Here is a 12,366-nt window from a genome sequence, read left to right as displayed (position 1 = left end):
CAGGGCCCCAAGGAGGTGGTACTGGCCCCAAGGCCCCCAGGCACAGATGCGTGGGCACCCCCAGGCCAGCTACAAGGCTCTGAAGCAGAGGAGGGTCTGGCTGAGAGTGGCACTGGGCTGGGAAGTGGTGACAGTAGGGCGAGGAGCTGAGCCAGCAAAAAGCACCAGCTCCTTGATCTGCAGCCCCAAAGCTCTTATGAGGCTCTTCAGGTTTCCTGTTGCTTCCCACAGCTGAGGCTGCCTTCTCTGAAGCCAGGGGAGAGGCCCCAAGGGGATTTCCAAGCCACAGGGACTTTCGGTGTGGAGCACAGGGTCCAGAGGGACGAGGACACCAGACCTGGTGAAAGGCACATCGGGGAGCTCCCACAGACTGATGGGGTCCCAGCAGCCCGTGCCATACAGCAGCTGGCAGCAGTGAGCTGGGTTGCAGAGGCAGTGCCGGGCACCCCGCAGCACCCACGCACTGGGGCACAAAGCGAGGTGCCTGGGAGCTCTGCAGCGAGCAGGGAGCTGCAGCAGGTTAATGATTGACCGAGGAAGTTTCCACACCCATCTCATGGCCAGACACCGCAGCTGCACGGTTTGGGGTGACTGTTCGTGTGCCCCACGTACGTGGCACCACCCTAGCTGCGTCAGGCAGAGGGAGAGGTGACCGGGCAGCACCCAGGGCACTGCAGGGCTGTCGTGAACACCTATTAGCTGAGCGTTTGTCTCATTTCTGCATGCCAGTAAACAACCTGCTTCCTGGCCTCCACAGCTTCCTTGCCTCCCCCTCGTGCTCATCCCCTCCTCCTACACCAAGGTGCTGCAGGATGGGTCAGCACCTCTGCCACAGCCCTGCTCCACTTCCCAGGGCCCAGCGGTGACCGTGTCCCCCGGTCCCCAGCCTTTCCCTGCTGCTCCTGTGCTCACGGCCTCACCGGTACCAGGGGCAGTGCCAGCTTTTGCAGGCAGCACGGGGCTGGGAAGCTTTTTGCTGATCTATCTGCACCCGTAGTGCACGGGCACTCTGGGGACGGCAGCATCTCCCTGTGCCTGGGGATGGCACTCGCCAGGTGACAGCCGGGCCAGGTGGCAGGAAGAGGCACGACCACGGGTGCTATAAATAGAGGAGAGCAATGTGGCAGACAGCTGCACAGCCTCCCAGGGGACAGCAGAGCGGGTCTCCCTCCCTGCACCAGCACATTTTGAGAGGTCTCCGCTGTTGTAACGCCTCTGTCTGAAATTCCTGGCTGCAGGGACTGGGAAAAACCCCAGGCAGCAACAAAACCACCCCTCCTGACGTGCCCACAGCCAGGAAAACCTCAGAGAAACACCCCCAAAAACAGCGAAACCTGCACTCAGCTCTAGAAAGACGAGAGAGGCCCAAGCCCTCGTCGATGGGTGGTTTGCTCCTGCCCGGGACTTGGCTCGGAGCGCCGGGGCTCATGTTACAGAGCAGGCGGCTGGCAGGGTGCCCGCCTGCGCACCCGGCGCCTTGGGTGGCAGAGGGACACGCGCGTCCCCTCTCCCTGCACGCCCCGCGGCTCGGGGACACCCCCGGGCAGTGCCAACGGGGACCCAACGGGAGCCGTCCGGGTTTCCTTGGTGACTGTTGCCAGGTGAGAAACTCCGAGGCAGGATTTATTATCTTGGTGGATAAGAGGAGATGTTCCTCGCCGGGGCTGCTACCGGACCCTGTCCCGGCACCACGCTGCGCTGGACGCCCCAGTGACACCGGTGACAGCGGGGTCCCCGAGAGCAGGCTGTGCCTGACGAGCCGGGGCTGTGCGGCCCCTGGTATCTCTACCCGGAAGGCAGCACGTGTTTTAGGGCTATTTCTGCCTGCTGGAGAGTGGCAGGAGAGGGAAGGAGGCAAAAACCACAGGGACCGCGGAGAAGCACAGATGGACGTGGGCTGGTGGGCTGCCCTGCCTCGGCTTCCCTAGACCCCGTGAGTATGCACCGAGCGGCTTTGGGTGCACCGGGACCACCACATGGGGCCCCCGGGGTGAGGAGCAGAGCGGGGAGACAGCGGTGGCAGGGCTGGGGAAGGCTGCGCATGGGGAGTCACAGCTTGCACCAGGCAGCTCTGACCAGAGGTGACCAGGGCTGCCTTCAGCACTGAGCTGGGGTGGCAGTAAAAACCAGGTGAGGGCGAGGACCGGAGTCCCAGCAAGTGTCTGCAAGCTGTCCTGGTCTTCTTGGGACTGCTTCGTCTCTGAACCTGCCCAAAAAGGCAGGGGCACAGCAACCGCGGCAGGGCAACGACGTGCCTGAGCTCTGGGGAGCTCAGGTGTTGGACAACAGCAGCAGGCCAGTATGCAAATATCTGCATCGCTCCTTTAATCCCCACACGGCTCTGGTGGCTAACGATAAAGCCGATCATATGGGCTTGCAAATCCTAGGAGCTAATTACACCCCAGTGCCTGGCAGTCAGGCTGGAATCGCAAGATAATTGCCACCTCCGCCGTGGAAACCTGTTGTCAGTGAATCAGGGCCCTTGCAATGTTTGCTAGCAGAGTGTGGCAGGCCAGCAGCTGCTCTGCAGCTATTTTAGGAGAGGGAGGCCATTTTTCTGGATCTCTTTTGCCCCCCCCCAGCAGACAGCACGGCTGCCCTGAGCCCCACGGCGAACGCAGAAGCAGGGAGATGTTGATTTCAGAGCAGGCAGGTAAGTGCCCTTCTGGCCTGTGCAAACATCAGCAAGCCCCAAACAAGTTGAAACACGGCGAAGGCAGCTGAACACCGGCTCCTCCGCTGGGTTTTCTCGTCCTGTCCCCGCTCCCTGCTGCAAGGGGAAGCTGACAGCTCACTCCTGCACCGTGCACAGAGCTCGGTGATGCCCCTGCGGCAGCTGCAGGCGCTCCCCATGCTTGCACGGTGGTTTTGCTGAGTGCAGTTCAAGGCTGCTGCTCTTTCTGCTTTCCTGCACCAGGGCGTGGGCAGGAGGAGGTGAGCGGAAAGCGTGCCTGCAGGATGCCCCCAGCCGGGTCAGCCGCTGGCAGGGCCAGGCACCGTACACCTGGTGGGAGCAGGGGAATTGGGTAATTAAAAGGAACTTTAAGTCCTCCCACCTGGTTTACAGCCTCTCAGCTGGGACTGTAGCCAAAGGGCCATGATTTCAAAATGTATAAATATCACTAAGATAAATCCACCAAACAGAGGCAGCTCTATTTTCTTGGGAAGCATTCAAGCCACGAGGCAGCACAAGATGCCCCGTGCTGGGACTGTCTCCAGGGCCCCACCGACTCCCAGCAATGCCGAGCCTCACGCAGCCCCCAGAGGACTTAGAGGGGTGAAGTCCTCAGACAGACCCAGGTTTTCCTCCCAGCAAATGCCTGCTTGCAGGGTAAAGGAGTGAAGCTGCAGAAGGCAAACGAAAAGGAGCAGCAAGAGCAGTCACATGAAACTGCAAAGCAAATGGAAAAAAATATTTTCCCAACCAAAAAATATTCCACAGACAGGGCAGGAAAAAAAAATTACAGCTGAGTTCTTGAGAATGCAATGCAAAGTCCAAACAGTTTAAGCTGGGAAGACTGGTCAATTGCAAAGTTATTTCCAAACTAAGTAAAAAGTTCCTGGCTCACAAATTCCTCTAAGCCCCTCCAGCTGCTCCATCTGGCCACTGCAAGGGCACAGAGCGCAGGCTGCTTCTCCTGCTCACAGCACGTCTGGCTGGGAAGCGTTTTGTGATCTCCGTCCAGCGTTTTGTGATCTCCACAGGGTCTCCTGGGGATCCTCATGTCCCCACCGCCACCCCGTGCAGCACCAGCTGGATGTTAACTCCTCGGCACAAAGTGCATCCCGGGGAGGTTTCTGATCTGAGCGGGCAGCAGGGGGGGAAGCACTGCCATCCTGTGCCCCGAGCAGCTGCCTCCACTGCTGCGTGCAGGGCTATATTTGGGAAGCTGGCAGCGCGCTGCTTGGCATGTCCCAGAGACTTATTGGGAGCGATGTCTGCTCCGAGGTCCTAGTGCGGTGAGGGGGGGAAAGGAGAGGGAACCAATTTCAGGAGCCTGTGAGTAGTTCTCCTGCATCTGGGCTCTTTAAGGGCTGTTGCAAGTTATTCCCTGCCATCTCCATTTTTCTTCTGCTCTCCTTTTACAGGAGCTGAGCTGCTGGGCAGGCATGTGTAAGCGAGACGTGCCTATTTTCAGTGTCAGAGCCGGTGAGGGAGGCTGTTCCTACCTCTATGTATAGCCCGGGCTGTCACACACAAATGCCCTCACTCATCCACAGGCATGCAAGGGGCTGGAAAAGCTGTACAGCAAATCCCGATTTCACACGGTGCATAGGCACTGTTGCTACATCCCCATGTTCAAAGCGCATTGTGTGAACACTGGGATTAATAAAATAATGAAGTCTGGGATTAAGAGAATAATGAAGCTGGGTTGTGCTCCAGGACAAGGCTCTGAAAACAGGAGAAGTGACAGTCCCATGTGGGGACAGCGCCCGGGGATGGCACCTTGGGCATCCTCGAGTGATGGGACACACAAATGGTGATGCCCACAGCAAGGCAGGGGGCAGGACTGCCCGCGGGCAGCACTGCAATGGCCAGGTCCAGGGTGTTTGTGCCACTGTGCCCACACTGGGTTTGCAGAGGAACTAATCCCAGGTAGAGGGAGTGGTAGCAGGGAAGGATCACCCTCTGATACTCTGCAGACATAGATCACTTTTATGACCTGTTGTTTACCGTGCTGAGCTCTGGACAGGTAGGCTTAGGCTTGAGGGGTGACTCACAGCCTGAACCAGAAAACATCCCTCTGCCTCTCCGTGCTTGAACAGAAAATAGGATAATAACTGGTGTGGGGAAGCGCTGTGAGGCTTTGTCCATCCATTCCTCTGATGGGTACTGAGGCTCCGGGACACGGGACTGGAATTCTTGACTTCTTAAACAATTGCTCTTAAATATTTCATCATGAACCAGGGGAAGATGAAATTAAAAATACGATGACTCTGAGCCCAGGCATTGCTCAGCCGAGGGCTTGGTGACCTGCCAGACTCCTGGGGGATGCTTTTAATTTGGATAAATGGAAGTTGCATAAATGATTTAAATTGCACGTCGCCCTTGCTGCTAATACGGAGGTGTGGGAGCAGTTGGCAGTGCCACAATTTGTGCTGTCACCGGCTGAGCTCCTGGACACGCTGCGTGCTGGGGCCAGCACAGCCACTGCCTGTGCACGGCTCCCACCCTGGGTGTCTGCAGGAGCTGCCCGGCTGGTGGCAGGCTCACTCGCTTGGACCCTGCTCCCTTTGCACTCTGTCCTGCTGTTTTTTTTGGGGGGAGGCTCTTTTCCAGAAACACCTTGAAAATATGTAACTATCATACCAGAGCTGAGAGGGAAACATGTAGGCTTCCCGTCCCCTCCGGTCGGGCCAGTCTGCGTGAGCTCAGAGTGTTTGTGGGCTCCTCAAGCAGCTGTTTGGTGCTGGGAGGGAAAGAGTGGAGCAGCCGCAGCAGGCGGGGCTGCTGGTCTGCAGGAGCTGTCATCGGGGAGATGCAACCTCCGAGGTCTCGGGCGGTTTCAGTCTCAGCTCAGCCTCTGATAAGCCCAATAGCCCTGGAAACGCTTCCATCCCGGTAACGTGGGGGCAGCTCTCACTTGTGGGGTTTGTGGGGTTTCATGCTGCAGGGGAAATGAGCTTGTGCCGTGCGTGGGGCCGGGCAAGTGATGGGCACAGCATCGCCACTGGCTGCTCCCCTGCTGTCAGCGTGGGCACCTGCCGAGGGCTGAACACCCAGTTGCTCTTAAAAGATACCTGAGGCTTCCCGGTTGTTCTAAAGCGGGGAGAACTGGCTGACCTCAAGCACTCCTTGCCTCGTCATGTCTGTCCCAGCCAGCCGGCGTGTGCCCAGCCCGGGTTGAGTAATCTGGCAGGCAGAGAGCTCTTGGGGCAGGCAGCTCACAAGCATCGCCGCAGAGGCTGCTGCCTGCGCTTGCACCAGCTCATGGGGGAGGCTGGCAGAGACCTGGGCAGGCAATGGGGGCTCTGGGGGCAGAGCAGGGAGCCCAATGACCACTGGTGTTGGGAGCAGCTCAGCCAGCCTGTGCTTTCCCATCACCTTGAAGGCGATGGGAAAAGCACCCTACTCTAAGCCGTCATGGTCTCCCACCTGGATGCTTGCAGGAGCCACATCTCCTCTGTAACATCCAACCCCAATCCTCAGGCCAGCCCTACACACATACCCTGTCCCTCCCAGCCACAAACTGGGGCAGCAGCTGGACTTGTGAGACAGCAAAATGCTCCCTGCCCTGGTGTTGCCCTTGCTCTCACGTACTGATCCACAAAGTGGGGGGGGTCACAGGCAGTGGGTGCCGTCGCCCAGCCCCACGCACCCTTCTCCTGGGCTGGAGCTCATGGTTAGCCCCAGAACTGCAAGGTATTGGGTGCAACTGGCCTGCCTGTGGGGCAGGGCTGGCATGCGTGCTGGGGACCCCGCTGTCCCCAGGACACAGCCTGACACCTCTGCCCTTGGGGACCCCCCCCATGCTGCTGCGAGGTGGGAGGACTTGGCGCATGGGGGTGGTCCCGGGGGGCACCCGAGATGCTCAGGGCACGCAGGGGACAGCACAGGGGACAGCAGGGCTGGGGTTCCCGGGGAGGGTGTCCTGGGCGCGGCAGGGGGGCGTCCCCAGCAGGGATGGGGCAGTGATGGGGTGGAAAGCCCCCGGCAAAGCTAGGGGGCGTCGGGACAGGGGCACGAGTGGGGGCGTCCTGGGGAGGGGGCTCCGGGGCAGAGCGGGGGGCCCGGGGAGGAAGGTCCGCGTCCCTCCCCTCCCCGTCGGGGCGGGCCCGGGAGCGCTGCCGGCGCCGCCCGCCCCCGCCCCAACCGGGGCCCGGCCCGGCCCGGTACAGCACGGCCCGGCCCGGTTCAGCACGCTCTGGCGGGGCCGTGCCGTGCCGTGCCGGAGCAGCGGCTGCCCGTCGGGGCACCCTGCGGCGGGGGCGCTGCGCTCCTCCCCGCCCCGCAGCGCGGCTCCTCTCTCTCCGCTGCAGCCCGGGATGGCGCCGCCGCGAGGCTGAGCCGGGCCGGGCCGTGCCGGGCCCCGGTTGGGCCGGGATGGACGGTCCGGGAGGGGGGCAGCTGCCCACCGCCGCCCCGTCGCGGGCGAAGCTGCCTCTGGGCATCGTTTTCTCGACGGCGCTGTTCTGCGGGGAGAGCGCGGCGGCCGCCGTCCTCTGCTTCTCCTACAGCCACTCCGACGACCGCTTCTGGCTGGCGCTCACCGTCTTCTTCATGCTCTGCCCCTCCGTCCTGGTGCAGCTCACCCTCATCTTCGTGCACCGCGACCTCAGCCGCGACCGCCCCCTCGTCCTGCTCATGCACCTGCTGCAGCTCGGGCCCATCATCAGGTGAGCGCCGCGGGGACCCCGGCACGGCACGGACCGGCACGGCACGGCACGGCGCGACCACCTTTTCCTCCCCCATCCCCGGGCACCCGCTGCCAGCAGAGCCCTCCCCCTGCAGCAGGTGCCCAGCACAACGGGACAGCCCCCGGGGGCTCCCCGGTCCCCTCCCCGGTCCTCTCCCCGGTCCCACTCCGGTGCCGGCTGCCTGCCGGACCCCTCTGGGCACAACCCGGCTCTCCCAGCCTGTTGCATGTCCGCTGCCAGAAGTGCTCCTCAGGCAGCTGCTTTTTGGAAATAGCGCTTCTCTTCCCCTCCCACTTTGGGTTTTGCCATCGCCTCGCTCGGGCTCACACTCGGAGCACAGATGCAAATCCCTGCCGGGGTGTCCGAGGGTGAACAGCAACCAGGGTCCTGCCTCGAGAAAAGGTCCTGGGGCTTGGGGAAGGTGGGGGGCTACCGGACACGGAGGAGAGGAGCTGGGGACTGCCACACCCCCGTGGGGAGAGGAAGGCGAGGGGGTGGATGTTGCACAAGCCGGAGAGGTGCCGCTCTCTCACTCCTCGGGAATGCCGCCGTGCCTCCCCAGCTGGCTTCACCCGCCATGCACGGGCAGGAACATCGTGCTGGCCCCAGAGCTCACCAAGATCCCTGGCACACGGGGCTCCTTTGACACCAGCAGCCACGTTTTGGGGAGCACCGGCAGCAGAAGGGCTGTGGGTTTATGTCGGACCATGCTGGCCCGTGGTGGTGGCGTGGCTCTTGCCACACTGACCACAGCCTCTTGGAATTGCTACGATGGGGCTTGGATGCTTACAAGAGGTGTGCAGAGCTGCTGCAGCCGGCTCCTCGCACAGCAGAGTGAGCCCAGCCTGCTGAGAAGATCTGGCAGGGCACCACACGCCAGCTTTGTTGCCCTTGAAGCCAGGCCGCTTGGATGAAATCATTTTCCCGTTAGAGTCTGGAATAAGCCGCGAGCACCGACTCGATGTGGCAAAAGCATTGATCCAAAAACCCTCCTTCCATTTAATGGGTCTGAAACAGAACGACTGCTGCTCTCCTCATAAATAATTACCTCCTGCCGGTCCCCGAGCCAGCTTGTCCCGGGCAGAAGCCAAGCCTGCCGCATCAGTCCTCCACTGGTTGCTCCTTGTCCACGCACGCTGCTGGCGTGGGTGTGAGGCCCGAGGAGAGCAGAGGGGCTGGAGGCTGCTGTGCCGCAGGGGCCTGGCATCGGGGAGGCAGCAGTGGAGCGGCACGGAAGGGACCAGCCTCTCCAGAGACGTGCGGGTGCTCTGCAGGGACGGGCTCAGGAAGCGCCGTGTTATCTGCCCATCGCAACCCCCTTCCACCCAGCTGTCTGCTTCCTGCCTCCACCAAGGAGGAAGCGCAGAAGACTTTTGGTCAAGAGATCAAACACAGTAGCAAATCGTATTTGTTGCCTCCACATATGGAAAGAGTTTTTTTTTGTGCCTGTGGGGTGCACAGCAGCAGAAAAACAGAGCTAGGTGTGATAAATCCCATCCCTTACGTCCCTTTCACTCCCAAAAGAGCTACTGTTCCTGTATCACCTAAGCTGCACCCTCCTCACTGCCAGTCCCTTGTTGTCCCTGTGCCCCCGAGCACCAGAGCAGGACGAGGGGCCGGGGAGCAGCATGGTGACAGTGGCCATGTCCCCGCAGGTGCGTGGAGGCCCTGGTAGTGTACTGCAGGTCGGGGAGGCAGGAGGAGCCCTACGTCACCATCACACGCAAGAGGCGGCTGCGGAAGGGCTATGAGGTGGAGATGGAGCAGGAGGTGGGCCACTCCATGCGCCGGCTGGCCACCCACCGCAACGCCTTCAAGCGCATGGCGGTCATCCAGGCCTTCCTGGGCTCCACCCCGCAGCTCACCTTGCAGCTCTACATCAGCATCCTGGAGAAGTACGTCCCCGCCGCCCGAGGTAAGGGGGTCAGGGCCATGTGCCGGGCACGTGGGGTGCAGGCTGCTGTCCACAATGGGCACGCAGGCAGGGAGGGCATGGTGACACCTCCTCGGCTGCTTGTGGTGGTGTGGCATCCATGTCACACTCCACGGGTGCACCCCAGCCATCCCTGCCTGCCCTGAACACGGAGCACAACCTGCAGAAGTTGGCACCTGCCTGTTCCTGGTTTGCTTTGGCCGTGCCAGCTCTCTGCTTGCCATCTTGGCGTAAAGCTGGGGAGGGGTGACAAGAGCTAGCTGTGACAGAGGTGCTCCCAGCTCGGGTGCTTGCCCTGCAGAGCCGTGTAACCCCCCTGACGTTGTGCCCCATATAAATGCTGTGCCCCTGCCCCACAGGCAGCAGCCTTTGGGTGAGCTGTACCGTCAGCCACCTTTGGAAGCCAGGCTGCTCCTGCTCTGCTTTGGTTACTTGATTTTTCAGGCTACTGGGGGTCCCCAGCACAGCAGCTCAGGGGTTCTGCCACCTGCTCGAGGGGTCAGTTATATGCTCCGGTGCTCCCTGCATCAGACCCAGCTTCTAACCTCTGCTGCAGTGTGCCAGTGAGCCACGTGTGCAGGGGGGCCCTCGTGCCTTCTCAGATCTGAGCATCTGGTGAAGATTGCTGACCCTCTCTCCCCTGCAGTGCTGAACGCCCAAATATTTGCACAGGCTCCAGAACAGGTAGCAGGGTAGAAACCCAAATAAACCTCATGGCTGATGAGGAGGAAGGTGGTTTCGTTTGTGCTGGCTGCTCTGCTGGGGACCCAGTGCACTGCAGCCATGAGCATCCCCCAGCACTGCCTGACTCCCCTGCCCTCTCCCTCTGCAGCCGTCCTCATGGGGATCTGCCTGGTGTCCGTCACCTACGGGGCGCTCGTCTGCAACATCCTGGCCATCCAGGTCAAATACGATGACTACAAGGTCCAGCTGCGGCCGCTGGCCTTCCTCTGCATCGTGCTGTGGCGCAGCCTGGAGATCTCCACCCGCGTGGTCGTCCTGGTGCTCTTCAGCACCGTCTTCAAGCACTGGATCATCCCCATCGCCTTGGCCAACCTGCTGGTGGTCTTCTTCCAGCCCTGGGTGCAGTTCTGGCGGAGCGGCACGCGGCTGCCCGACAACATTGAGAAGAACTTCAGCCGGGTGGGCACGGTGGTGGTGCTCTTCGCCTTCACGCTGCTCTACGCCAGCATCAACATGTTCTGCTGGTCGGCCGTGCAGCTCAAGCTGGCCGACCGGGACCTCATTGACAAGTCGCAAAACTGGGGCCTCCTGGCCGTGTACTACGTGGCCCGGCTGGCGGAGAACGCGGCGCTCATCATCCTTTGGTACTTCTTCAAGACGGACGTCTACGAGAACATCTGCACGCCGCTGCTGGTGGTGCAGCTGCTGCTCGGCTACTGCCTGGGCATCTACTTCATGCTGCTCTTCTTCCAGTACCTGCACCCGTGCCGACAGCTCTTCCGACGCAACGTTGCTGATTTCCTGCACTGCGTCTGCTGCCGGCGGTCCCCGGGCAGCCCGGAGCGCCTTGAGGCGCCCCACGAGCCCGGCGTGAGGCACAGCATCGTGTGAGGCATGGCCTGGGGCTGCAGGCTACAGACAAAAGGGGATGGGGCAGCATGAACCATGCTGAAGACAGCCGCTCCCTGGCCCTGCAGTGGCCACGGGTCCAGGTGCCCTCAGCTGAGCACCGGCGGATCCCCGTGGTGGCAGGGGACAGGAGGGCACCTGCCTGGACCACGTGCCCTGGCACGCACAGGAGGGACCTTTGGGGTGTCCAGACCCCACAGGGCAGCAAGCGGGGTGCGGGGCATTGGGGTGTTTGGTCCCCACCCTGGTGCCTTTGGTGACCCCAGGGACGCAAGGGCTGCTCCAGGACTGTTTTGAGCAGTAAAGAAACTTTGCTGTGGCTCCGCGTCCGGGTGCTGGCAGGTGGCTGGTGACTCACGTGCGGGTGGGGATCATTGAGACGGGGCTGGCCTGGGTGCACGTAGCCCTTGCTCAGGCTGCCTGCGGGCCCCAGGAGGGAGCAGGATGCAGCCGGGCCCTTTCCAGAGCAGTGGAGGTCCCACAGCCCACCACCCGTCCTGCCCAAATGCTGCGGGACAGCGCTTGCCCTGCTCTGGGGCTGATAAGGTGCAGGAAGGCTGTGGGGTAGGGAACGGCCTCATCCTGCACCTCTGCCAGCATGGCCCTGGCTGCCGGCCAGGAGCGACCCCGACTCCAGCATGGAGTGATCCTGCCCATGCTGTTCCCACAGGGGCCAGGCCCTGGCACCAGTTGGCATCCCTGACACCAGGTCAGGGCCCTGCTGCTGAGCGTAGCCCCCCCAGCAGCCCTTTGTAGGGCCACAGCTGTCTGGGAGGTGCTGGGTGCCCACAGGGGCTCAGCGCCACGGGGCACTCACTGGGTAGGAGCTCACTGCCCTGGTGCTGAGCCCAGGTGTGATCCTGGTGGCAGCATGGCCGTGCCCCTCTGACACTTGTCCTCCTTTTGCATTTTTTTTCCTCTTGAAACGTGACAGCAAAGGTCGGCCCACGCCAGCAGGGAGGGCTGTGTTTGCGGAATAGAGCACGTTACTGACCCTCTGCAACTTCCTGGCACCAGGAAGTTCCTACCCTAAAAAAAAAATAATAAATAAAACACTTTGTCCCCAAAGGCCTCGAAGGAAGGAGAGGAGCGGGGCAATGCCCCGAAGCGCCCGCCCCAGCGGCGGTGTGGCCGGGAGGGACCCCTCCTTGGAGGGAAGCCCCAGCACCCTGCCCCACCGGGGCTGCAGCGCAGCTTTCCTGGAAGGTGGCCTTTGAAACCGTGCCGGCATTTCCTCCAAGATGCTGTGGGGGAAAGTCCCCGCAGTGCCGTTCCCAGGGCCGGGGCCATTTCCAGGGCCTGCTGCCTCCATAAAACGCGGGGAGGGCGGCAGCAGGCAGCAGCAGGCAGGGGCGGACAGGCACCTCACAGCATGGGCAACTGGCTGGTCAACCACTGGTTCTCGGCCGCCGTCCTCGTGAGTCCCTGGGGCTTGGGGTGCTGGGGTGATGGAGGGGCAGGGGCTGCGTGTGGACCGGGGG

At 61.8% G+C, this 12,366-nt stretch overlaps 1 protein-coding gene across 1 annotated transcript; it reads left to right on the top strand.

Moving 5' to 3' along the window:
* The first annotated feature begins 1,442 nt into the window (after positions 1-1,442).
* On the top strand, positions 1,443-12,307 carry XKRX (XK related X-linked). Its single transcript, XM_082770961.1, is given in 6 exon segments — positions 1,443-1,933; positions 2,583-2,653; positions 6,982-7,037; positions 7,040-7,338; positions 9,015-9,274; positions 10,125-12,307. Coding segments are annotated over 5 exon segments (1,380 nt in total). The 5' UTR covers positions 1,443-1,933; positions 2,583-2,631; the 3' UTR covers positions 10,868-12,307.
* The last annotated feature ends 59 nt before the right edge of the window (positions 12,308-12,366 follow it).

This window comes from Aythya marila, assembly GCF_965140915.1.
Source record: "Aythya marila genome assembly, chromosome: 13".
Classification (NCBI taxonomy): Eukaryota; Metazoa; Chordata; class Aves; order Anseriformes; family Anatidae; genus Aythya; species Aythya marila.
Note: the sequence above shows the minus strand (reverse complement) of the source record. Positions and strands in the feature narration are given on the sequence as shown.